Source organism: Pagrus pagrus, assembly GCF_965226575.1.
Source record: "Pagrus pagrus genome assembly, chromosome: 11".
NCBI lineage: Eukaryota > Metazoa > Chordata > Actinopteri > Spariformes > Sparidae > Pagrus > Pagrus pagrus.
In genome coordinates, this window is record NC_140195.1 from 29,039,087 (window position 1) to 29,066,997 (window position 27,911).

The 27,911-nt window shown below is 38.7% G+C and overlaps 1 protein-coding gene across 2 annotated transcripts; it reads left to right on the forward strand.

Moving 5' to 3' along the window:
- Positions 1-877: 877 nt before the first annotated feature.
- plod1a (procollagen-lysine, 2-oxoglutarate 5-dioxygenase 1a) lies at positions 878-27,752 on the forward strand. Of its 2 annotated transcripts, none has more exons than XM_084367541.1 (19): positions 878-1,126; positions 4,001-4,092; positions 4,322-4,455; positions 6,819-6,982; positions 9,933-10,045; positions 10,899-10,962; positions 12,714-12,811; positions 13,449-13,550; positions 13,695-13,826; positions 16,342-16,463; positions 16,644-16,748; positions 16,949-17,074; positions 18,390-18,531; positions 18,691-18,804; positions 19,893-19,958; positions 20,948-21,052; positions 21,176-21,322; positions 22,840-22,965; positions 25,826-27,752. In XM_084367541.1, the coding sequence occupies exons 1-19, from the start codon at positions 1,036-1,038 to the stop codon at positions 25,979-25,981; spliced, it is 2,199 nt and encodes a 732-aa protein (XP_084223667.1). In that variant the 5' UTR covers positions 878-1,035; the 3' UTR covers positions 25,982-27,752. The 2 variants fall into 2 exon arrangements, with proteins under 2 accessions (XP_084223667.1, XP_084223666.1); XM_084367540.1 differs by lacking the exon at positions 22,840-22,965 and adding an exon at positions 23,197-23,322 and having other exon boundaries at positions 880-1,126.
- The last annotated feature ends 159 nt before the right edge of the window (positions 27,753-27,911 follow it).

The window sequence follows — 27,911 nt, forward strand, 5'->3', positions numbered from 1 at the left end:
GTGCTGGTAAAAGGAGCATAATAGAGAAAAAGTGTTTAGTTGTCATTATGGTGTTAGTTATCCATCCCCACCCATCAGCCATTGTTTAGCTACCTGTAGCAGCACGGTGGTTTCAAATTAGCACAGATGAATGCCTGGCACGTTACATAAGAGAGGACTGTGTAGTCTAATGAAATTGGGATCTTACATGAATCCACCTTTAACAGTAGGCTATCCACTCTCATGAAAATATATCATGTTTTTAAAAAAAAAAAAACTTTCTTACCTTAAAATCAGTGTTTTGCACTGCATACGTATTCACACAGCTATGAAAGGTTCAAATGTCGTTTTGGAGGAAACATTGTGTGCTGGTGTTGAATTGTATTTCCTTAGCAATATTCCTGATACTTAGTCTGCCTTTAGTTATATGAATGATTCTTAACATAATATTCTCATTTCATGTAACAATGTTGCTCCCAGAAGGTTTCTACTGTGATAAGAATCTGAATTTTGACGTTACAACTGATGAATTTTCACATTTCCAATGCATTTAATACAAGCAGAGGTTCTGTTGTGTGGGGAGTGCAGGCTACGTGCAAGTGCTCATGTTCACCCAACAGCTGGGTCATCGTTTCCAAACAGCTTTTTTTTTTCCCATTTTGGAAGTGGGCGTTGCGGATTGAATGAAGTTTTAACAGGAGACAAATCAGAGCCTGCAACCTGAGTGATAAAAAGCATTACACGGAACACTTCAATATTTAGTTTTACTACTGCTTTATTACTCTTATTTATTCTCCTGCAGCTGTGTAAACTACAGTTTGTTGAATGGGAAGAGAGAGAGAGACTGAGAGGGGGGAGAGAGGAAGAGAGAGGGAGAGAGACATAGGCAGACAGACAGAGAGAGAGAGAGAGAGAGAGAGAGAGAGGGAGGTGGGGGCAGCAGGCGGTGCTGGCAGAGTTAATACTGTCCTGCTAAGTTCGCTCCTCGGCTGGGAAAGTTTACAGTTCGTTTTACACCGGGACTCGTGAAAGGACTGCAACTTTAACTGGGCAAAAATGAGACTTTCGTTCTTGCTGTTGCTCTCAGGGGTTTTTGTCTGTGTACTTTTCCCTCTGACAATATGTGAAGAGCAGCAAATCCCTAAAGGTAAGTGAGGAATGTGGCTGTTATGTCTGCTCCCTCCACACCGTGCTATCTACACATTTAGTATGATAACAGTGCAGTTTAGGGCACCACGCATGGTAGCGTCTGAACTGAGGGGGGCTCCTCAGCTCCTCATGCGGTCCCCGGTGAAGGAAACCCGGCCTCTCGATAAAAAAGTCTGGTAGAACATTCCAGCAGAAGTTGGTAGTAAATAACTGTTTCACAGAGGAACCGCTAACTGACTGCAGGGTGCTGGAGCCCCGTCTCCACTGTGTACTTTGTGTTAGCTGTAGCAGCAGGCTAAAGTTAAGTCAGCAGTCAGTTACAGTTAGACGAGCTCATCCTGTTGATGTATGTGGATTGTGTTGTGTTGTGGCGCTGGATGAACACGTTCATCCACAGTTAGCAAAAAAACAACAACTGCGCCATCTTGCAACTTATCTCGAGCTTGTGTTCGATTAAAAATACTATTTTAAAGTACAGTGAGTGTTAGACAGCATGCCCCTCTGTACATGAGGGAAAGGCTGCACGCAGTTAAGGTTAGCGCTAGGTGTTGAGGAGGACCTCCATGTCGCTGACGTGGACGGGCAGCTATGAGCGCGGCCGGTGGGCTGTCTATTAATACAATAACGTTATAACCCAGAGCTGTGCTACGGCAAACAGGATGTTCAGTCAAGTCTGTGCTGGAAGTATATTTAACTAAAATTAGATTTGTATTTTATTTTTTAGTTTGGATAGCCTATTCCACTAAGCACTCCTAAACAGTCCCTGGTAACTGTAGTCTTATACATTTATCTTGAGTATTGAATAATTTTCTTCTTCTTCTTCAGATTTAATGCATAATGGTACTTGTCTTTAGTTCAGTCACCCTCAGGGGATATTTACTTATCTATTGAAATATAGTGAAACTGTCAGATTTATATAGCTAATGGAGACTTCGGGACTAATTGAATGGGTGAAGTGAAGATGTGTTTTTCATGTGCCATGTCATTCAGCTGTGCTTCCTCATTAAACATCTTTCATCATAAAGGCAGTCTGACCACAGTGTCAGCAGGAACAGGTTGTCAGTGTTTATGGGGTTCGCTCACACTAGCGGTTGGACTCAGTAGACTATCCTTAGATAGACTTATCCTTTAGACTAAGGAAGATGCTGTTTATAACTTGTGATCTGATCTTGCAGTTTAATTATTGATTGGGAAAATTAAGAAAGTTCCCTCTAAGATGACAAGTGGTGACCTGTCACAAATAGGGTGGCAACAATATGAGATTTTCATGGTGTGATAACCGTGTTATATAAAATCATGGTGTACATTATTACAGAATTATTATTATTATTATTATTATTATTATTATTAACAGTTGTGACCCTTAATGGAATGAAAACAAGGGTTTTATGCTTGGGCCACACTTTTTTATAATTTCACTGAATATCATATCCTGACAACTTGATATAAATTTAGGTATTTGGAAAATAATGGTTTCTTTATGTAGTAGAGTAGTTTTGCTTCCTTTTGATCAGTTATGTCAGAGATATCAAATCCCTAAAAAAAAACACTTCTTTAAATATTTGCAGTTAAAAAGCTACATGTCATCAAAATATGAACAGATTATATGTCTACATCCTTGAGGAAATAATATTTGCAAAAAGAAGGGAAGGGCCATGTATCTTAATAATTCAGCATAGTGGTTGCATAAAGTACTTTATCAGCACTTGATAAATGAAAATGGAAAATGGATGTACAAGAAGATATTGACGTGATAGATTGCAATGATGCTTGTTTAAGAGTTCAAAAATTAGGATAAACGTGAGGTTAGTGGTTAATGAGAATGTACATAACTCCTGTAAAGATAAATATAGGTCTGCTTATATTTCTGATGTTTGTACTAAATGTTTGGATAAGATTTGTCTTTGGGAATATCCAAAGATCCATAACTTATGGAAGGATGTTATAAAATGTTTGGATATATTCGGAACACACATAGTCCAGAATTAAGAGGGCTTTGGTATTAAACATCTCTGACAAACATTTAAGATGTTTAATACCAAAGCCCCCTTAATCACACTATGTTTGAGGTGAACGGATGCTCTATCATTAATGATGAGGATAAGGGGATAAGGGACTACACAAAAAATAACCCATTAGAACTATAAGCAAATAAAAAAAAACAAAAAATAAAATGCTGTCAGTTATCACCAGGGCTGGTATTTTTGGGTCCCTTAACAAAATCTCCATACGTAAAAAAACTGAGCAGAGAACATTTTTAATTGACTCTTTTGGGCCCTTGTAGCCTTCGCAGCCTAAAGTAAGAGATCCACATGGTAACAATGGCCATTTTATGTGTTTGTTACATAGCGATGGTGTAGAGATGGCGGGACACATGAGATTGAGATGAGAAGGTTATTCAGCCAGATCCAAATAGAGAAATCCACTGCCCAGTATGATAAATTAATGATGTCATCAACAAATATTTTTTAACATGTGTCATTAAAGCATAATGAATAATTGATTAATATTGAATTCCTTGGGGGATTTGTTCCTGTAATGTACTCCACAATATCAACGAAGGTGAACCATGCATTAATATTTAATCTTGTTTCTCTTTCTTTTAGTGCATGCCTGTGTTAAAGTGTAGTTTTCTGATCGGGGGAGGGATAGATGGTTATAGATCGATAGATGCTTTATAGATAAAGCTTAACATTTTTGTTTCTGTTGGTTACTATATGTCAGACTCCCCCCATGCACAATCAAGACACACAGTATATTATATTACAGAAACTGTCACTTATAGCAGTACCAATGGGTTGCTTCATGCTTAAGGCAAAAGAAAAAAAGACTCATCATTCTTCTGATTTTTCCTTAATGTTGTGTCTTCCAGACAACCTTTTAGTCTTGACAGTTGCAACCAAAGAGACTGATGGCTTCAGGCGTTTCTTGAGGTCGGCTAAACACTTTAACTACACCGTCAAGGTAGGAGCCCTGCAGCAAGTTCCTTTGCTACTCTCTAGCCATGAAAGCCTCTCTGTCTATTCTTTAAAATAAAACAAATTCCTGTTTATAGTGAGTCATAGTTTTGGCTCTTATGTAACAATTGTTTTTACATTTAAGACTTTATCAGTACATTTGAGTCACAGAAGAAAGCCACCGTTTTTGTCAAAAAGAAGTAAAACTTGGATTTCCTTATTGTGGTATCTGTAAGGTTCTGGGACGAGGTCAGAAATGGAAGGGAGGCGACTACATGACAGCTCCAGGAGGAGGCCAGAAAGTACGACTCCTGAAAACAGCTCTGGAGGAGATGAAGAAACAGGACAAAATCATCCTATTTATTGAAAGGTACAGTGTCTTCACTGCAGGTGTTGTGGAATTTTAGCTCGCTTGACCATTCAGGAGAGATGAAGTAGACTCAGAGACACCGATGACTTAAGTTGAAGTAGTTTATTCAAACTTGCAAGGAGGAACAAAATAACAGCACATCTGTCTGCACAGAGTGATGCCATGATAATCCTGACAAGTCTTCCCCAATGATCAGATTATATCTACAGCTCAGGAAGCATCCCTCCCATACATGGTTATCTGTTTAACAACAAGGAAGGTGAAGTTAATGCTGAGCTTCTCACCTCTGGCCAAATGAGGATTAGGAGTACCATAGATAGATCGAGGCCACCTTACGAGTTTCACACAAACAATCAGCTTTGCTTTGTCTTGGTGTGTCGGACATCTGTGCTGTCGACATATCTACAGTAGCTTCGAATCGCTAGGTTCCAGAGACCAAGGGATATAAACTCATAGAGCAGACATCACTATGCCCTTATGCAGACCTTAACATTTATACAGGACACAAATGACGTCCTATCGTATGAAAACAGAATGCCCTGGGAGAATCATATTTTTCTCCCACAGCAGGCGCAGTTTCACATTTGACTGCACCTGTCAAACGTGATGGCCAGAGTAACACCCCGGTACAGAAGGAGTTTTGGAGGAACACTTTCCAAATCACATCAGATGTGTTTCTCTAGTCTTCCAGGCCACCATTGTTTTCCATTCATTGCATTTTAAATGAACTGATTTTTTTTTTTAGCAATCTTTGGCACAAGAATTTCCTTTAGGATTGATAAAGGTCTGTCTAATCTTATCATCTGCAGTTATATGTGCCGAATAAGTCAATCAGTCTTCTTCTGCATTACTAGACAGTATAGTAATGATTTTTTGATTCAAATGTAGGAAGAATGCTCACACACAGCATTGAGTGACTGTGACTTAATATGTGATATCTCTTCATAAAGCTGGTTGTTTTCCTCGTCACATTGACTGTTAGGCTGTGTGTCTGTTTTGTAGTCTTCCCTGCTCCTGGATATGCAAGAATCACTCAAAGGATTAGTTCATTTAAAATCAATTTTGGGAAATATGCATATACAGTATGTTCAGATAGATCTCAATCTCATGTGTGTGTGTTAGAGTGACATTCACCCTAATTTTAAAAACACATATTTTTCCTTTTACCTGTTGTGCTCTTCATCCAATATTGGCTGTAGACATGTCTGCCTTCCCTCGATTATAATGGAACTTAAAAAACTTAACAGTGATGTCTCTTTCCAGAAAATCATGACCCGGTTGTTCAAGATAATCCCTAGACCCTGTAGTGAGCAATTTAATGTAGCGGTTTTCTTTCTACTATTTTACAGCGCAGAAGGAAGTGTGCATCTGTTCCTGAACAAGATTCTTGTGCACTTGGCAGGGTGGGATGTAAACACTAATGGCATCCTCTTAGGCCAAGCTGTAATGTTAGCTAGCTTAGTTAGCCTAGTTAGCTAGCCCCTCGATGCACTCTTTTTACCTTGCGGTGATACGGTTGGCGAATGTAGTTTGGTGGAAAGAAAATAGTTCCATTGTATTCAAGAGAAGTTTTAGCGACTCACACCAAATCAATTTAGATCGATAAAAAGCACAAAATGTAAGATGAAAAATAGACGTCAGGATATTGTTAGCCTAGCTTAGCATAAAGACTTGTATCAGGGGGAAACTAACCTGACTCTGTTCAAAATTCAACTACCAACAGCTCCAAAGCTCATGGATAAGCATGTTTAATCTGTACGCAATGGGAAATGTCAAAAGGATAATATGTTGATTTAGGCAAATTATGCACTCGAACTATTTCTTGGCGAACAATAGTGTTCATTTACTCTGGCTTTTTCATTAGCATCGTACCAAACCTGACAACCTCACTGTGAAGGCAGTCACTGAATTGTTGTTTGCCAAGCGACTGATGTGGTCAGTGATAATGTGATTCAGTATCAGCTCAGTTTGAAGATTCTCTGTTACATTGGTAGATGGATGAAATGGACAGGAAAAAAAATATATTACCCAAATTGTTGAACTATATCTTTGATGCAGCCCTAAAATTACTGTGATAAAAGTCAGATATGGGAGTTTCTGTAAAAAGGCTTAAACATGGAAAACCCACTGATTCCATTCTTAAACACACACATGCTTTTATCAAGAGAGATTGGATGTGTTTTTTCAGTTCCTTTTATGCCAGTAAACACAACCTCTGGCAACTTAACTCTCCAAATAAAGAATGCTGGCATCTCATAAAGTCAACCCCCTCATTTGTTTTAACTATGCCACTGGCTTCACACACCGCTGAGCCACACAGTGCAATAAACTTTCTTTCTATTTATACTCCCTCTTTGACACAGCTATGACGTGGTTTTTGCCTCGGGTCCTAAAGAGTTGTTGAAGAAGTTCCAGCAGACCAGACACAAGGTGGTGTTCTCCTCTGAGAGCCTCATCTGGCCCGACAGACACCTGGAGGACAAACACCCCCACGTCAGGGAAGGCAACAGGTTCCTGGGCTCAGGGGGTACGTCCAGCAGTGCTGTCAGTCACACAGCTGGGGCAGCCCACATGGCTTCATCTTTTCACATGATGTCCCTTTTTCCCCTGAATTTGTTTTTTTCAGGAGGTGCTTACTCTGTCTGTCTGTGCAGTACTCCTATAAATCAAATAATTTGTTGGAGGTTTTAGGTAGAGATCAACTGAATACAGCAAACCAAAGGTGCTCATCCAGTTTAAAGTTTCCATGAAGGCAAAATTAATGTTTAAGTGCTTTTTGTATGTTTTCACATACTGTTTACTGTATCCTGATCTCGTCTCACCTATACACTGGTATTAGGCCCAACAATTTTCTAGGGACTCTTGCATTTTAGAGTTTGAAACTTTTTGGAAAATGATTTTAAAAAAAATGTTGACTAGTCATCCTGCACTTGGGGTGTACATCAGTATTCGGTCCAAAAACACCTTTTTATGTTGTGTCATGAATATATAAAAGGACGCCACAGATGCAGCTCTGTTGTTAAAGTAACTGATGCTAATGCAGCTGCCATTAGGTGCAGCTAGCAGTCCAATTTGCTGACTCAGTCCCAGGATGCCAGGAGCCAAACCCAATAAAAAACACCTTGGTGCCATATTTCCTGTTGTCAAAATGGCCTCAGTCTTGTCAGAGGCTGTGTTATATAGTCCTGGTCTGGCTGTGTTCACTGTGAGCTGCAGTCTGTAGAGTCTGTGGCAGGGGGGCGTAACTCATATTCAGCTCTACTCAACTACTTGAAATAATAAATCACTATCTGCGACAAGTCCCTCTACAGCTGCCTGTTCTTACAGGAAGAACGTAAATATGCCAAAGGAAACAGAACTCCAATTGCTATTCCATGGAAACTACTAAGGCACCCTGTGGAGATTTCACCACCAGTTGCACTACAGAACAGTGTCTTGAGTGTGTCCTTATTTGTTGATGTGGTTATAATGTTTGACCACAGGGGTGATGAGACACAGTCCTAGCAATGGTTGTGTACTATTCCACTGATCTTCAGATGGATGTAATGTGCCAGTTAACACAACACAAGCTGCAGTTAGCTGAACAATATTTCATCAATCATCATCATCCCCATTGAAATGATTCTGATTGGATTCCAAACTAAACTGTCAACAAAGACGCCCCAACAGCTTTACAACACAATATAGCTTTCTGACATGTACGGAGTGGTTCTGCCTGCTGTAAAGCGTCTTATCCGCCTGAAACATGACAGCAATTCATTGAGCAGTTCGCTTAAATTCAGCCTGTGTCTTATTGACAATGTGACAATTATTTAAACGACATTTCAAATTTTAGTGGTAAGCAGTTTACCTGTTAGAGCCTCTCAAAGGAAACAACAACAGACAAACTGATTATAAAAGCTGGTTATTGATCACTGAACTTATGTATAACTTTAGGTGATTGTTCAAGACCTTATAGTGGTTTTGTTACATTATACATCCGCCATGTTTTTGTCCATCCCAGAAACTTTTTCACATCACCTAATGTAACCCCCAGGACGGGGCAACCATGTGCATCTCTTTATCGTATTCTTTACCTTTGCACACCACACATGATAAAATCTTCACTTGACCTGAAGACCTTTCTGCCTACACCACTCTAACACAAATATCACTATCTGATAGAGAGTGGCAGGGATGACGCACCTGGAAGTTTGCCCTGATTCCCTCCACAAAAAGGAATTTTAAACTGGATTTTGGATTCTTGTAGAAAATAAGATCTGTGGTAAACACAAGTTTATGATGCCTATAAGTTTTGTTAAGCAAGATAATGTTCCCAGATGAACACTACTTTTATGATTTCTGAAGCGTAAATGCAATTACTAGTATTACTAGGAGTAAAAAGCTAACGTAATAAACTATATCGCCAATGCATGGCTTCATCGTCGCCATCACTAAGCTTCCTACTACACACTATGCTACACACACTTTACCATTAATTGATCAATCTACAAGCTGTAAAGATAGTCGGCCTGTAAAGACGGACGAGTGAGTAGATGAGTCTTGTGTGATGATGTTTGATGTCCCAGGCAACCTCTGTGGTCTCATTAGCCACTTGTTAGCAACCAACTTCTTAAAGCAACATTATGGAAAAAATGGCATTTTGTGCAATTTGGCGCCCCCTACAGTTTCTGAGTGCAACACCCTGTTGTAAATACACATCCCAGGTCAGTAACAGTTTGTCAGATGTAACGAAGGTGCTAACCACTTACAAAACTCACTACGTCATAACAATGTTATGTGTTGAAAACTTGTATGTTGAAGTAAACGTGTATGTAACATTGTGATCCTACCCTCTCACTGAAGTTACATAGTGTAGACACAAGAGACAGAGACACCATTCACCCTGTTACAAGACACTGTACCATCAACATGATTTTGAAGCTGATATTTTAAGGTACAAAAGTTACATAAAGTTGCTTTAAAAACCCGTTCACACTTTTCAGTTCAAACATTGGGTATTTACTTGCCTATTTTATGTTGTAGAATAAGACGTGACGATATCTGAAGCTTGTGTTAACCACAGACCTCATTTCAGTCATTTAACAGAAAAGTCATTTAAAAACCACTGACTTTGAGACCAGGGATCCAGAAGCACAAAAATGCTAATTTATTACAGTGTTTTCACATTGCTTAACACTGTTATGTTCATGTACACAGCAGGTGCAGCTGTAGATTTTAGTCTTGTCTTAATGACATGCTTGCTGCTTGAAGAAAGGACCATGGCCAGTTGTTTTTATAGCAGAGAAACAGCAGGTCTGTAGTCAGCCGTCGCTGCTGGGCCGAGCCCATTCAAACCCTGCTGCAGTCATTAGTCAAGGCAATTTGAAACAGAGAACGTTTATTTGAGTTCATCTTTAAGATTATGGAAATGAAAATAGGTTTGACTTGCATTCTCACTTCCTGTCTGTTTCCTCTGGGTTTGTTTCTATCCTCAGGTTTCATTGGCTACCTTCCCAACATCAAAGAAATGGTTGCTGATTGGACAGGAAAAGACAACGACAGTGACCAGCTGTTCTTCACCAAGATTTACATTGATCCAGTCAAAAGAGTGAGATTAATACATCATCTGCTGTGTTCACAGCTGTACTTTGATTTATTTCATTTCATTAAATACTTAGTACTAGAGCTACTAATAACAGTAATGGTAGCAATTCATTTTTAACATTGTTATATAATTCCTCTGGGATATTTTATTATGTGCCATACATTTATCAAATATTGACCTCAGTTCTACAGAGAACCGGGCCTGTATTTTTAATTATATGTCATCGTATTTGAGTAACAAGTCTTCCCATGTTTTTATTTGTTGCTTTTAATGCAAACTCAACACTTCCTCCATGTCTAACTGTTGTATTGTATTGTTGTGTTCAGTATAATGGTTATTTCTAAAGAACTGATTTTGACAGAAATTCTGCTTACACAATACAAGTTTAGTATTTCCTCCTGTCAATGAGACTCAGCACTTTCTGCACAGATGTTTCAGATTAAAAGCCAGTAGCTCAGTGGGCTTAATCCCTCCTGTTTCTGGTCGCAGGAAGTGTTGAGTTTTATTGAAGGTAGTTAAACGGTAAAAGAAAAAATCAATAGTTTAGAAGTGACTGGAATGAACTTGTGAATGAAAACAGTATTAGAGAGAGAAAGTTAGAGCAGCAGAGTGGAGAGTATGACATGACTCTGTTGTTGTACTGATGGAAATGGTGCTGTGAAAATGGACATTATACTGAATTTACCATGTTAGCTGAATGCAGGTAATTTCATCCAACCTCAATATTCTTGACCTGGCCTTCATTACTTTTGGGCTCAGTTTGACACTCACTAGTTCAATACTGCTTTTATTTGTGAATTTACTACTAATATGAATGCAGCATATCACGTGTAAATAATGCCTTTCCATGTTTCAGAAATCCATAAATATCACATTGGACAGCAAATGCAGAATGTTCCAGAACCTCCATGGAGCCCTGGGTGAGTGCCTGCGATTAAGTTTCTTAGTCTGGTAGTGAAATGTATGAAACAAAGACATGCCTCTGAGACACACCGTCTATTTTACTGGCTCCAGAGGTCTGTGCTGCAATGTTAGAAATGTTATGTGCACCTTTCCAATTACACCTTTTAAGAAATTGTATGTTTCTTATCACCTAGAAGGCAGCTGTGCTTCATGCAGTCTACCACATGTGACACTAACCAGCATTCTGTCTTGTAGAGCCAGATACTTGATTTTTGGGGCTGATGCAGATTTATCATGTACACACATCTTTTGTCAGTGATCCCTCAAATGTATGCATTGTCCTTAAACAATTGAAGCAGATGGGGACTTGCTTTAAAACTTTAAAAATTATTTAATTTTTAAAGTTATATTTTTATTATATTTATATGTATATATATATTAATTTATATATATGTATATATATATATGTATATATAAAATGGCTCCATAGCTGGTCCGACATAAATCAAGTCTCTGGAAGCCCCAAGATCTCAAATTGATTTCAAAAGAAGTTATTTAAATTCTTTTTTAAAGGAAAATCTCCACTGTAGCTGCTAAGTTAAAAAAACGTTAGCATGCGCCCCTCTGAAGCTACAGTTAAGATTTTGAGGGGATTTTGGGGATCTCAGGGTTTTTGCAGGGACTTGGATTATGCTAGATAAACTGTATGGAGCCTTTTTATACTGATTTTATTTATTTATTTATTATTTATTTATTTTTATTTTTTACTTCAGTTGTTTAGGAGAATGCTGCAACTCTGTTTTGCTGTGAAGCTCCAGAATGTTTTGTGGACTACGAAAATTCACCCGACTTTTCATTGGGATAGGGATGAGTTTATAATAGCTGAATTTTAATTTTTTGGTGAACAGTTCATTTAAGATTTTTTCCTCAGTAGTAACTGTATTGTGTATGTATTATTAGCTACATATGCAATCTCATTGCTGTGGAAAATGACACCAGCTCCAACTCTTTCAGACTCTTGTTGTGAACATGGTTAGCGTCTTCTCTGGCTCCACACTGTGTTTGTGATCAGTAATCTGGTCAATATACCTGTGATACATCATCACTGTGGACTTGTAGTAAACGCAATACTCAGAGGTTTCACAGCTGAAGGGTTTGCAATTGCTCTAATTTAGATGGAGCTGCACGTTTAGACATGAGCTGAACTCTCAGGAGTCTGCAGCATTTTTTCCCTCTGAGGAGGTGGAAGGAATTTGTGAGTTCCATGTGAGACGGATGTGTTAGACAACATGAGTTTACAGAGTCTGTCTGTAAACTCTTTCATCATCTCCTTTTCCCTGTAAAAATGTATTTTGCAATAGTTTTAACAGTATATTTTCCGTTGTGTGTTGAAAACTTGCATCTGTTGGTCTTGGAAGCTGTGTTCAGTCCCAGTCTGGTTTCCTGCCGTGTTCATTGGGAGGCAGCTGAGCCCTCTTGGCCAAGGTGCCCCCGCTTGTAAACCAGGCAGAATTCAGTCAGCTAAGGGGCCACTTAGCACCAAGGCTAACGGTAGCTAGCTACAGTTAAGGTTAGCTAGCAAAGAGCAGCAGTTGTTGGTTACTCTGGTGATATGCTGCCCTCATATTTTTGGAGTTACCTTGGAATTCTGACAAATTACACCTTAAATCAAATTACCAAATTCCAGGTGATATGAATATCTGTAGTTTCCATAACTACAGGAAGTGAACATGTGAAGGCTAAATTTGAATCGTGTGTGTATTTCCAGACGAGGTGGTGCTGAAGTTTGAGGACAGACGGGTACGAGCCAGAAATTTGCTATATGATACCCTGCCTGTCATCATCCATGGGAATGGACCAACCAAGGTACTGACCTATCGATCCGTACTGACCAATCACATGTCACACACAGCAGGCTGATAGAGCAAACCATCAGTAACTGTTGGTGAGATGCAGCAGGTGGTGCAGATGTTTAGAGGAGTGAGCTCCAAGCCCGTTCACAATGTGTAGTCACTTGTTTCAAATGTGAAGTATAAAACTGATACGACACTTCACCATGTGTCACGATTCCAGCTTGCAAAATATGTGTTGTCAAGACATCATCCAGCAATGAGAAGCTAAATCAGGCACTTCTACTGCTGACAACAAATTCATGAGAGGAAGGAATGATGAATTAACAGCCTTTAACAATGCAAACAGACAGTCAGTGTGGTTCTCCTTAGTCTCTCTGTAAAATATGTTTCAATAGCAAGCAACTCTCCATATTACTGCTGTCCTGTGAACAGTGTAACTTCCTACAAAACAAAAGGCAGATCTGCTGCATGTCATCTGTGTTCCTTTAAGAAAAACTCAGTATCCAAGGCATGGCCCCTTGTCTATGTATTTACCAGTCAAATACACGACCAAACAGGACTATTTACACAATATTTTCATATGTGTATTCCCTATACTAGACATTAGACTGACATGTGATAACCTGCAAAAACACACATTTGTTTTCCAGCTCCAGATCAACTACTTGGGTAACTACATCCCCAACACGTGGACATTTGAGAATGGATGCACAGTGTGTCATGAGGACCTCCGCCCACTCACAGCTCTTAAGGTCTGTTCACAGGCAGTTGACTACACTATTGAGAATTGTAATAACTGGGTACATTTTCCATAAACATTTCTCAAAATAGGTGCCAAATCTATTCACCTTTGCCTCTGAACTTGAATATGATGCTTGATTTCTTTTTGCCAACAGGAGAGTGAATACCCACTGGTGGTGATTGGCATCTTCATTCAGCAGCCCACCCCCTTTGTCACAGTGTTCTTTGAACGTCTGCTGAAGCTTCAGTATCCCAAGAACAGGCTCAAACTGTTGATCTTCAACCAGGTAACAGGAGAACATGTAATCCAATAACTTTTTTCTTACATCCCCGAAGGCAAGTGTATTTTTCTGAACTATTGTGGCAAAATAACGTCACCTGAAAATCAAGCTTATATAAAAAAGGTAGAGATGTGCTGATAACATTTTTTCCTTCTCGATAACGATTCTGATACATGAACTTGCATATCGGCTGATATTGAATACCGATCTGACACCAGTGTGTTTTTAAAAAATGCATATTATTATTATTTTTTAACAGCTGTAAACTGTCCTGTATGGATGTGACATGGTTGCTGTTATTGTTGTACAGCCTGGCTCACCCTTTTTTTAAAAGATGAACACATACATACATTGAACGATGCCATAGAACTATCTACTATTATCTAGTTTGACAGTCATTACTGAAAAAGAACACAAATATTAACTAATGGAAGTTTGCTGACCTGTGTTTGAAGTCCCTCTTTTAGGGCTAACAAATTACGTGGTATCGGAATCCGGAAACATTCCTATAAGAGGTACAAGGCAGGAGTATTTTTAATTAGATGAAGAAATCAAAATGTATACATATAAAAATAGAAAACTAACTTTCAAGACAAACAATAATGTTTTGGGTTTTATGTTTCATTGATGTCACTCACTTAAGCCCCTTTCACACATGCACTGTAACTCTGGATTTTATTCAGAGTTTACCCGGAGGAGCTGTATGTGTGAACACAAATGTCTGCATTATTTGACTTCACCTTGCTTGGGCACAAATCCGAGTGAGCAACATGACGTGAATAGAGCGAGTGGGTGTGTTGGCGACTTGTCTTCCTCCGTGTTAGGTGCCATAACACATACTCAAACATACACCGGGACATGCGGAAATAGCGTTATACTTCTGCAAACATCTTGTCTGAATGTTTCTGCGCTCATTCTCTTGCACTTCCATATGGTGCTTTCACGCTGCTGCTGGACATAGAATAATTATTTATTATGCTACAGCTTTCTTTCTACGCTGGGATTTTCAATGCATGGAGTGTAGCTGCTTTGCTTGCCTGTATATTAAATTCCCACCCCTTCATTGATAATGTGAATATGTCCAAATAACTGCAGTATTGATACCAACGGAAAAACAGCCATTGTAGAGAAGTGTGTAGCCTCCTAGGTGCCGCCCCCCACCCATACATAATATTTCCAACATGTGTGAACACGTCTGACACGGACATTCTCCTGTTGTGTGCTGCATGTGTGGACAAGCAAATGTGGACAATATCCTGATCTAAGGTATGAATATAAAAACAGACTTGGAAAAAATGATGAATCCCTTTGAACCCAAATGATGAAACCTTTGTCAAAACCTGAACACGCATGCAGCATACACACTGCTGAGATCGGTCACTCACTTTTCCCAGTGAATTGATTTCAGTGCAAACAGGAACTGATGACTTCTTTTTTTTAGGAACTGTTAACTTGCTAGCATGATGGGAATTGTTGCACCAACACTGAGAAGCTTTGTCCCGATAGGAATGAATTAGAATACAAGCTCTAGGAGTAGGGCTGGGTTTAAGAAATGAATTTTCTGATTTTCAACCCAATCTTCATTTGAATGAACCGATATTGATTCATAAAATCCCCAAATCAATCCTTTAGTATTTGCCTTTTCCTGCGGACACCTGTCAGGGTCTGAAATTAGCACCCGCTAAGCACCACATGCAGGTAGATTTTCTGTTTGGAAAAGTAAGTAAGTCCTTAAATGCTATTGCCGCACTGACAGATAAATGCTTGTACCAAAACAGTCATGTAATTAGAAGCTATATAGAGTCTAGAGAGAGTCTGAGAGTCTGCCTAGTTTTGGTGTCATGTATGGACCCGCTGCTTCTGTTCTCTGCTGTCTGTTTGTATTGGAGTTTCACACTCAGCACAGAGACTTCATGTGGCATTCCGGGGCACTTTTACTACTTTTTGACCAAGGAGGGTTCAGGTGCTGGTTTGGAGCCAGTGCCTACTCTGAGACCAGTTCTTTGCATTTCATCAGCCATAGAACTGACTCCGGCCCAGGGAAACTGGAAACTTTGGTCGAAAAGGGATATTTGTAAACTCAGGAACATTTGCTTGTATGGCCACCATGGTTGTTTAAAATGGGGTTCTTTTTTTTTCTTATCCTGAAAATAATGTACAGTACATAGCATGTCTTGCTAAGACTATGTAATGAGGGACTGTGCCATAAGCCTGTAAAAAAAAAAGGCAAGTGTTTAACAGATTGATGCTCAAAAGTGGATAAACCTCTTTGCTTTTTAATGCCTCCATTTTGCCACATTATAAAACACTCAAGCTTGTCATCAAAATAAAAGCCCTGCTATTCCACCCCTTGAAAAGCAAAAACAGAGTTGACTTTCATCTATAGAAAAAGCTACTGGCTGTGCAAACATGCACAATAATAACAAGTTTGATTGTTAATCCAATCTCAGTAAGGGCCTGCCTTTTGCTCTATGCGTCAGTAGTAACTCAGACTCTCTGTATATTTGTTCTTCCCCTGCAGGAAGTTCATCACGAGCGTCATGTCAGCTCTTTCCTGCGTGATCATGGAAACCTTTATCAGGGTGTCAAGTTCATCGGGCCTGAAGAGGGGATGGACGGACCTGCATCCCGCAACCTGGCCTTGTGAGTTCCAAGTAACCAGTGGATGACTGGATGACATCTTGAGTTAGAAATATTTATATTTGATAAGAAACTGAGCTAACAAATATGTGTGTTGACATTCATACTGTTTATGCAGAGCATGTGCCAGGACTGGTCTTGGATTTTGTTTAACATTCATCTTGTGTCTTTCCTTCCTCTCAGTGATATGTGCCGGAAGGACAAGGACTGTGAATATTTCTTCAGCATCGACATTGAAGTGGTCTTAAAGGAGGAGAACACACTCAAAATTCTAATTGAACAAAACCTGCAAGTATATTTATCAGTATAGAAGTATTAATAATAATCTTGTGCTAGCGGATGCCTTGGCACTGCTGAAGTCAGGAATCATACATTGAAAATCTCGGCATTTCTATTTGACTAATCTATTTGCATTAGTTTTGGTTTTACTAACTGTATTTGGCTGGTTATAGAAGAAATATAGTAACACTGCTTTCATTGCTCTTTAGTCCTATTGTGGCCCCGATGATAACTCGAGTTGGTCGACTGTGGAGCAACTTCTGGGGAGCCCTCAGTGCAGATGGCTACTATGCCAGGTCCGAGGACTATGTGGACATAGTTCAAGGCCGCAGAGTGTAAGTTGTTCTCTAAAGACTTCACAGGGTCTTTTACCACGAAAGACTTTATATCATTGACAGACTAGACTGATGAGCCACTGAATGAACTGTTCAGACAGAACACTGCAGAAATGGACCACATGCTCCATAGAATTACTGACTTGTGCAAACTGCATGTGATTACAAGTCATGAGTCTTATGTGTTAGAAAAATCCTTAACAACATTATTCCACAATCGTAACGTGGTTCTTTTCAGGGCCTTAGTAAAAGATACATTCTGTTGAACTCATAACCTACCATCAATTCTTAGATAAAAGCCTGTGTTCATAAAGCCAAACAAATAAGGGCCGGGTAAGAAGACTGAGGGGGGTGAAATCACCCCTCACATGGTAAATTAAGCAAAATCAGTATAACAGAGTCATGGCAAACTCACCATTCTGCTGTTGTTACTGTCTCTTTTTAACACAACAGTCTTAATTTTGTCAGCTAGTTTTTCATGTAGTCTTTGCTAGTTTTGAGCTTATCTAGTCCACCTCTTCCTGCTTGTTGTAGTCAACTAAAAAGTCATTTTAGTCTTCAAAGAAAACAGTAGCAATTTCAGTCTAGGTTTAGTTGATGAAAACTGTTGATATCTCAGTCTTAATAAATCATCAGATTGTATTCAGTCAGATTGTATCAATCTATTTTGGCCAAACCAAACATTTTGTCAGTTCAGCCAATTGGACGGCTTATTTGTGTGTTGTAATATACTCACAGAGTAAGTACTTTATGTAGTTCATGCTGGCACATTAACTGCAAACAGTTTTTGAGGTATGTTTTTGTCTGTAATTAGTTTTAATAATATATTCAAATTCATTTTGATGGTAATGTGGAGGACAAATTAACCCAGCATTTAAATAAAAGTCACAATATACATGCTAAAATACATCAGTCAGTAAGTTAGCTGCTCAGGTGTTCAGTGCATACTGGGCTGGTGTTTTTGATTGCAAGGCATACGCCTTTTAGCCAGTTAGCTCACTAGCACGCTTTAGACCGTAGCTCCTACTGCTGCTTTAAATAAACGTGCAGTCTAAAGGTCTTTTCAGACTGAACTTAGTCCAGGACCAAAAGCATTCTTAGAACCTCCCTAGCCCTAGGCGAGGAAGTGTTCACACAGGCTTCTCACTAACATACAATGAAATATTCTTCTAAAACAGGAAATTATGCCTGTCTCTAATACAGACCTGGTTCTGTCTCGCTATATGAGAATTTACAGAACTTTAACTAGATCTTTTCCTTATATATATATCCTAGGGTCTGTATGTAGATTTTCTAACACTGTCTTGTTTTTTAGGGGTGTGTGGAACATCCCATATGTGTCCAGTGTGTACCTGGTGAAGGGCAGCCTCCTTCGGTCCGAGCTCACAGAGTCCAAGCTCTTTAACTCACACATCTTAGACCCTGACATGGCATACTGCCACAACATTCGCAGCAAGGTCAGTGAGAGAAAAGAAGGCTTCCATGTTGACTCAGTTTTTGCTCCTTCTGGTACTTTTTGTCATAAGAGGTCTATTTGGTATAAGTCCTAATGAAACGTAAATGTTTGTAACTGTAAATAATAATAATATTTGACCTGTTGTGAATCTTTCTCTCAGGGAATCTTCATGTATGTAAACAACATGCACACTTTCGGTCGCATCCTGTCAACAGAAAACTATCAGACCAACCATCTTCATAATGATTTGTGGCAGATCTTTGAAAACCCAGTGGTGAGAAAACATCTACTTTGCACTGTTATTAGGACTATCTGTCTTAGTATTGGTGATAGGGTCAGTGTGTGGTGCTCACGCTGATTGTTTTTTATTGCCGTGGCAGTTAATAAGGTCATTGGAGATGAGCTGAGGTGGTGTGTATCAAACCTTTTGGAATGGTCCAAAGCTCTGACCTAGCGCAGGACTGAGGAGCTTTGTATAAAGAAGCTACAAAAGAGCTTTGATTAAAGTCTACAGTTGTTATTGTTATTATTATTATTTGGGCCTTTTATACATTAAGTTCTTTCTTTGTGTAAAACACATTGTGTCTGTTTGTCTACATGTACATGTTTATTTGCATACAGAGCAGAGTAGTGAGATCTGATTACAAGTGGTCACTTGAGTCTCATGTTAATGCAGGTGTGAACTGACGGACTCAGAGCTGTCCACTTGTGATCAGGTCACTCGGGACAGATGTTAGGACCAGGTCTGAACAGCCATTAAGTGTAATTCTTCAGTGTTGACTGTTGTAACCTAAAAATGACATGTCAGAGCTGCATCACATGGTTGTGATGTTAGATGGGGTTAGAAAGAAATGCACTGTGCGATTGTGCTCATTTTCAATTCCTTCCCCATGTCATGATTCAGATTATTTCATTTTTTCTTGTCTCTGTGATCTAACTGAACAAGGTCAGGAGATCTTTGAGATTTCTGAAATCCTTTAGAAGCTAAGACCAAATCTTACCACTGTTTATGCACAGCTTTTTTTCTTAGTTCTACTTAATTACTCTGATAATAACACCTACCAGCCTTAGATCATCATTTCAACAACAGCTGCAGTAGTAGTAGCAGTTGTAGTAGCAGGGTTGTCAGCAGTAGGTTTAACAATAACATAAAAAGAAGCAGAGCAACAGCAGCAAAAATAGTCATAATTGTGGTTGTTGTAAAAGTGGTAGTACTGCTGGTGGAGGTAGTATAGTAGTAGCATTGTCTGTCAGTGTAATTAAAATCTATGAAGGTCTTACATGCAGCATATTAAATACATGAACTGTGTAATAAGGAGACATTGTAAACATGCTCTGTATTTGTGTGTTTTGTTTTTTCAGGACTGGCAGGAGCGTTACATTCATGAGAACTACACTTACATCATGAAAGACAAGCTGATTGAAACTGTAAGTTGTAATACCAGTTGACCTACAGACAGACAGATTACATGAGTTGTTTGCATTAATATATAGTTAAAATGTAGGCTGGTGTTTTTCAATAGAAAGAACGCAACTCATTAAAACTCCTGTGTCACTGCAGCGGACTGCAGAGTACAAAGTACAAAGTCAGCTGTTGACACTTTGTAAAAAGAAAGAATCATGACAGTGGACTTTGTAAATTACAAGGTTACAAGGTTAATTGTCATTTTTTAAATCACAAGGGTTCAAAAAACAAAACAATGTTTGAGTCCTTTGTACTACATCTATAAATGCATAATAGTGCAGTTTTTGTGGAATATTTAATGTCAACAACAATCGTCAAACAATACTTGACTTAGAATCTATTACATATTATACTAACAGTTACACTTTACTATATCATACAATGCCATACCCATACAGTACCTTATATCTGATATTCTATTCAGGTGTACTCTGTGTTATATTGGCGTACTATAGAGTGCAGCAGGGATGACACATTTTTTTCGGCTAAGCATCTCCATCAAATGGAGTTTGGTTTATTGCACAGAAAAAGCTCTGTGGCAAACACAAGTTTATGAGACTTAAATGTTTTGTCTGGCAAGACATGTTTTGTTCATTCACAGATGGACACCACTTTTATGATTTTTGAAGCATAGATTAAATTGGCCAATGGTAGGCTATAAACCAACACACTTTACTACATATTGATTAATCTACAAATCGTAAAGTGGGATAAGCAAGTAGATTGTTTTTGGCATGATGAAGACAAATGTCCCCGACAACTTCTGTTGTTCATTTAGCCACTTGTTAGCAACCGCGTTTTTTTATGACAAGTAAATCCTTTAAATTAAAAATAAGGGTATTTACAGACTAATTTAGGGTTAGTGTTTTTTTTCCTATATTTTATCTTATCTTATCTTATCTTATCTTATGTCTCACTGTGACTTAATTGTGCCATGTCTCCTGCCCCCCAGCCTTGTCCTGATGTGTACTGGTTCCCAATCTTCTCTGATGTTGCTTGTGACCACATTGTTGAAGAAATGGAAAACTTAGGTGATTGGTCAGGAGGACGCAATACGGTATGTTATCACATTATTAGTATTTATTTGTTTGTTTGGGTATTTTGCTGGCAGAATTAGGAGGGTTTGATGTTTAACCACTTGGGATTTATTTCCAAACTGACTCATTTTCTTGTTTGTCAGGACCCCAGAATCCAAGGTGGCTATGAGAACGTTCCCACAGTCGATATCCACATGAATCAAATCAACTTTGAAAAGAATTGGCACAAATTCTTACTGGAGTACATAGCTCCAATAACAGAGAAAATGTATCCTGGTTACTATACCAAGGTAAGACTTCTGAACACAGGGGTGGGACCATCATTGTCACACATTCTTATGAGATGGAAAATTCAAATAATCCCTCTTCTTAAACTGATCCTCTAGGTTGAACATGATTGAGAGGTTTTACTTCCAAGAGTGATGATGATTGCCATGAAATGACTGTCCTCATTTATCCTACTCACTCCAGCTTTGTTACAGAGCGGACATTGCTGTAGTGCTTGTACTGCCCAGAAGTGCACCTGAAATATGGGAAGGGTTACTAGTCAGTGTATCATCTGCAGTAGATGACTGTCAGCTCTTCCCCTGTGTGGAGAAGCAGCATGGAGCACCGACAGGGAAGCAGAGCATTGTACTGCTAAATGTTACCAACAGGAAGACTTTAGTCAGGGAATTGCCTTCCTCAGTCTTCAGCAGTAACTTCTGCCACACATGTATTGCTCAATGTTTTGCACAGGGAAGGCAACTACAATGGATGGTCCAACTTGTGTTAAAATTGTTCTGGTATGACAAAATTGCGAGGTTGCGCAGAATTCACAGGGATTAGCTGATTGATCTGGTAGGAAAATGCCAAACATTTGTAGGATAAAGCCAGCAGTTCAAAGACAATGTTAACATGTAATGCATTACAGTTAGGAATGGGATTGAAAGATTTTATCGCAGATCGCGATCTAAACCACTCACAGTAAGTTGATTGTGGTGAATTTTGTTATCGGGATGATCATGAATCGAGATGATGCTGAACATCGTCACGAGTGACTTGAAAAAGCTGTCCAGCTCGGTGACGTACAGTCCTATGATGGTTTCTTGATTCATTTGGAGTTGCCTAAGCCTGTCACCATGGCTGAAGGCATGGTTTGCACATTGTATCCCTCACAAAAACAAGTTAAATCAGATGTGTGTAAATCAGATTTATTTCATTTTATTTATTTATTTGTTTATTAAATAGGGACAGTGCACAGCTTCTTAGCTGTACCAGAGTTAGCTTTAAACTTACTTATATCTGCAGTCCCTGGGCAGGAGACAAGAAAAGAGAGAATAAGAAAATAAACATTACAGTGTACACAGTTACAAGACAGCACTTATTCACTGTACAAAAACATCATTATGGTGAAAATACAACAGATTCCTGAACGAAACTAAAAAGCAGGAGACATATTTAAGATTGTATGATTGATTCTAAAAAAAAGGGTTTCCTATCTGTGAGGCAATAAATACACTTAATAAACTACTTAATAAAGTGTTTCTAGTTTGTTTTAGTGCAATTTTAAGAGTTTGAAGAACATTTTTGGATGATTATCAGGATATTCTCATGAATCCCAGTTATGTTAGATAGTGTAATCTTGAGAGGACATTTTCATACCGTCCAATGCCTTATTACACATATACATGATAGACTAACTGTATAATCATTTGATGTGTTAACTTATTGAAAATGACAGTAACCATCAGTTGCAGGGTCCTCGTTGGCTCCTGTGCTGCTGCTGTCTGTGTACTCTGCTGATCAACATGTCTTCTCTCATCAGTGTGACACTCCCTTGAACTTTGTGGTGAGGTACAAACCTGACGAGCAGCCCCTGCTCGTCCCTCACCATGACGCCTCCACATTCACTATTAACATAGCTCTCAACAGCAAAGGCATTGACTATCAGGTAAATGAGGAGGAGCTGGCAGGTAATAGAAGCTACAGGACATGATGATGCAGGTGATCTGCACTTTCTCTGCTTCTCCGCTCCATCTCTTATCATCGCTGAATGCTGGACAGGGAACCGAGCTGAGGCTTTTCTTTATTCAGCAGGAGCTGCGAGGGGCGTACACACACTCCAGATGAGCAGTTTCTATGCGAATGCTTGCATGACTCCTTTCTGTCTGTGTGTTTGCAGGCTCAGTTTGACTTGGCCTTTGTAGTTAGATATAAACCAGATGAGCAGCCCTCTTTGAGACCACACCATGATGCCTCCACATTCACTATTAACATTGCACTCAATCAGCTGGGCTCTGATTATCAGGTGAGTGTGTTCAGAGGTCGGTAGAAATGTGACTTGTTCAACTTATAGTTCATGGTCTCTGCAGAGCATACCAGTTGAATTATATCTTTATTGTGGACTTCTTACCAAGAAAGTTAAAGGAACTTTTTTTTTTAGGAATTTACAGAATTAGTAAATAAAACATTGAATGTTTTGATAAACATTTTTAGAGCTTCGATCATAGCTGTCAGGAAACACAGGACAACTCATTTTTACTGTTTGGCTTTAAGCATCATTGTTCCCAGAATGCTGCATATGTCAACTAATTACTATTAACATATGAGTTTTTGATTATACTGAGAGTAGCTCAAACAACAGTGTAGCACAAAGACTTGACAAAGCATGGTGCTGAAATCAGAATCATGTAACTGAAAATGGATGCCATCATATTTCTGGCATGTACATCTACATCCCTGGTGTTTCAAACTTTCCATTTGTCTGTCTTCTTTGCATGGCACATGGAGCTGAAGCAACGAGCCTTGTTTTTATTGTTGCATCCATGTTGTTTCCCTGCATCTCCAATAAACTGGACTAAACAACCAGCCATTAGGCCACACTATCAGAGATTTTCATGGAATTGACGAAAAATACTATTTCTGTCGTCTGTGAAGCTATTGCGATGATGTGATATGCAGTGTGTAAGAAGTGATGCACGGTTTTCGGAGGGTTAAAGCCATCTTTACTGAATATTTACATTGTTAAGGTATAATAAATGTATAATATTTGGTTAATATTTAAATTCTAAAGCCAGCACCAGTGGTTGTACTTGCAGAATCACAATTAATCACCTAAATTCCCAAATTAAAGCCAGAATTGTGGAGCAGCTCAATTGATTTGAAGAAAGAAAAATTGAGTATTTGGATCAATGTAATGAAATAATGATAATACATGTTATTTGAGCTTATCTGCTCAGGTGGATACATTCAAAAACATAATTTGCCTAAAACGTTGACTTTAAGTACATAAGTTTACTGTAAAGTGTCACATTTAATGTTTTAAACCTTTTCTACCATGTTGAGTCATTGTCTATACATCAAATAACTGTCTGATTAAATTCAACTAATGTAGACTTATCCATAGAGCAAAACGTGTTTATTAAATGATTACATGTACTACATCTACATAAATGTAAGTGTTTATTATTCAAGTATTATACATAAAAGTAATGCACTTCAAATAAATCACACAACTCGATTTGTATTTTATACACATGGACTCAACATGATAGAAAAACTAAATGGGACCCATTACATTGAACTTCTGTAATGGAATTTAGATGGAAAATTAAGTAGCTGTTTGAGGCTAATTGTTAGTTTTTTGAAGGCAGATAAAAAAGAATGTAGGGAACTATTGATTTACACTAGTAGACATTTTCTACAACCTCTAACCTGAGGATTCAGCTAGAACAACGTTGTGATGCTTTGGTCAGGTTCGCTGTGTTTCCGCTCTGTTTTACTATACATATTTCAGACACACGCCCTTAAAAACGACAACAGCAGGGGAACTGTGTCATACAGCCATAACCATGTTGAGTGCTAAAATGTATTTTTATGGGAACAGTTCACCGAAAAATACAAAATTCAGTCATTATCTCACCCTCATGCACTCAGACAGTCAGGTGAAGTTTTTGCAGTCTACAAATCATTTCTGGAGCTTCACAGTAAAGAAAGCATTCTGACTAAAAAACTGAAGTAGATGGGGACTTGTTTTAAAATGGAAAACAAAAAAAATCAGGAAACAACCAAAACAAACAAACAAACAAACAAACAAAGGGCTCCATATAGCCAACAGACGTTATTTAAACCTTGTTGTGTGGTCGAGCTTGTGCACCCGCTTCAGACTTTATTGAAGTGGGTGACTGAAGCCTTTAATCTAGCACCTACAGTGATCTCGCTTAAAAGGGTGTAAACAACGTCTTCTTAAAATCAATTTGGGATCTCTGGGCTTCATGAGGAACTGGACAAACTGTATGGAGCCATTTTGTGTTTTTTTTTTTTTTATGCTTTAGGTCCCCATCTACTTCAGGTGTGTAGGAGAATGCTGCAGTGCTGTTTTGCTGTGAAGCTCCAGAAATGTTTTGTGGAAACTTCATCCAACTAGATAATGATGGTTTTATTTTTGGGTAACCTATCCTCTAACATGGAAATAGTAGTTTGATAAAATGATCTTGACTCATGGTCCACTTACTCGCTTAATCCTGGACTTTCATTCAGCTCTCATGGTCTTTAAAATATTTTATTTATGTAGCACCCTTCACACATAAAATGTGTAGTCGGTGTAAATGCTGCTCCACACAACAAAGCACATGGAGAGCAGAGGAAACAAGCAGAACTATTATTAATCTGGGATCTGGGAAGTTTTTAAAAACTCATTGTGCCTGTGAAATATATCCATCCATGGATTAAAAGTTGTTTGAAACACACTTTAAAAATGGGGGATGATTTCAGCAGGGATTAAACTCATGTCTGTTCTGTTGTGACTGCAGGGTGGCGGATGCAAGTTCCTCCGCTACGACTGCTCCATCAACGCCCCTCGTAAAGGCTGGGCCCTCATGCACCCGGGCCGCCTCACTCACTACCACGAGGGCCTGCCTACCACCGCTGGTGTCCGCTACATCGCAGTGTCCTTCGTGGATCCCTGAACACCCAAAGATGGCACACATCACCGGCTACTCCAGACCAAACACCAGACCATCTCTCTATGCATTACTTTTGTGTTAATGATGTGGTATCTTCCTCGTTTAAAGAACTCTGTGCAGTTTGTGACTCTGATCCACCTTTATTAGCAGTGCTCTATAATATAATGAACATAAAAAGAAATCCCCTCGTTAGTGTAGAACTGGGCTAAAAGTAAAACTCCATTCAGACCCTCTCACATGAGATCTTTTTAAATAGAAAATGTTTGTGACCAGCAGCCTGCATGTGTCTTAGGTCAACTACAGCTGTTCTTTCAGACCTACTAAGCATAATGAGTATAAGTTACATGTGAGCAGAACTAGTGTTTTTGGTGTAGTCAAGACTGGATTATCAACAGGCAAAGCTGACAATGGCCCAGACGTCCAAGTGTTTGACAGGCCCAGGTTAACTGTGTGCCAGTCAGTTTATCATACTTTGTGCTGACTGGTTTGGGAATGTGTACCACTCCATCACAATATCAACTGAAATGATAAAGGTCCTCTGAAGCAGTGAGTAGTTCATCATTTTGAGGCACTTTGTTGTGAAGGAGAGTCCAAATGTACTTTAAAGACTTTTATTTCAGCTGAAGGGGCAATATGTAAGAAATGGCCAGAATGTTTAGTTAAAACATTCAGAAATTTAACGAACATTACCAACAGAATGAAGGAATATTTGATCATTTTGAATTGGCATTTTTATTTTGATAAATCCTACATTGTGCCTTGGATTGCTTTTGAGGGAAACATCAAAGGGGCACTATGTAATTTTGGAGAAGAAATTCAAACTTAGAATTTGAATATTTACAATATTAATGAGGTAATATACAAACTCAGAATTCTTTTTTCCATAAGTGAATAAACAAGCTGTTCTCAGAGGAACTAAGGTCCCAGAACACTGTGGCAGGGTCTGCCACATATAACTAAGTAAAACAGTATAAATTGTGTTGTCCTTTAAGGTCAGTGTGTTATTTCAGTCATTAAAACAAAGAGAGTTTGTTTATTTAGTTTGTGTAGGCAGAAAAAATGTCTAAAAATGACTACAATGACTTCCCGCAAAACTACATAGTGCACCTTTAATTTCATATATATATATATTTTTATATGAAGACTATATTTCACTCATGCATTGAGCCCTTCACAAGATAGAGTAAGTAGAAATAGAATAATCTTTGTCCATCCAGCTGTGGGAGGAATGGATGATTGCTACAGTTACCACATCATCATATCGTGCTGTATAGAGCAGCTCTGACGCCACTGTTTGGTCTGGAGTGTGTTTGTGTGGTGTGGATCAGTAATCCAGTTGATCCCATTGTGCCTTGAGCTGGACTTCTCTCAGGAAGTCACCACAAGTCCAGCTTAGATTTTTTTTATTTTTTTTATATATTTTTTGGAAAATCTTTATTGTTGAATTTGACTAACATTCTTTTCTCTATCCAAAGCAGTTATTTTCCAATACCATCTTGAACTGAGACACTCCAAAGCCTGTTACACTTCTTATTTATTTTTTCTATATCTGATGAAAACCACACTCACGTTTGTTTTGTTTTTTTAGCATTTTCATTATTAACCGCTTTATGTGGGATTTCATATTAGAACCAGAGCTCACTTTTGTTCTGCACTCACTGATGTTGCTTAGCTGAGTTCATAAATGTGTAACGTACTCACACAGTTGTTATTTCTTACTGCTAAAAACCATCGCTGTGCTTTGAACACAACTTGAATAAAACAGTGAACCCAACTGAAGTGTGTCTGAACTGTGATTAAACTACAGTCACTCTGACATGTCACATGAGGGTCAAACTAATGAACTCCATTATTTATTAGAAATTCAGATGCAAAATTAAAAGTATCCAATATTCAAAAATCGATATTCAAATTATTCACAGTCAAAAAACTA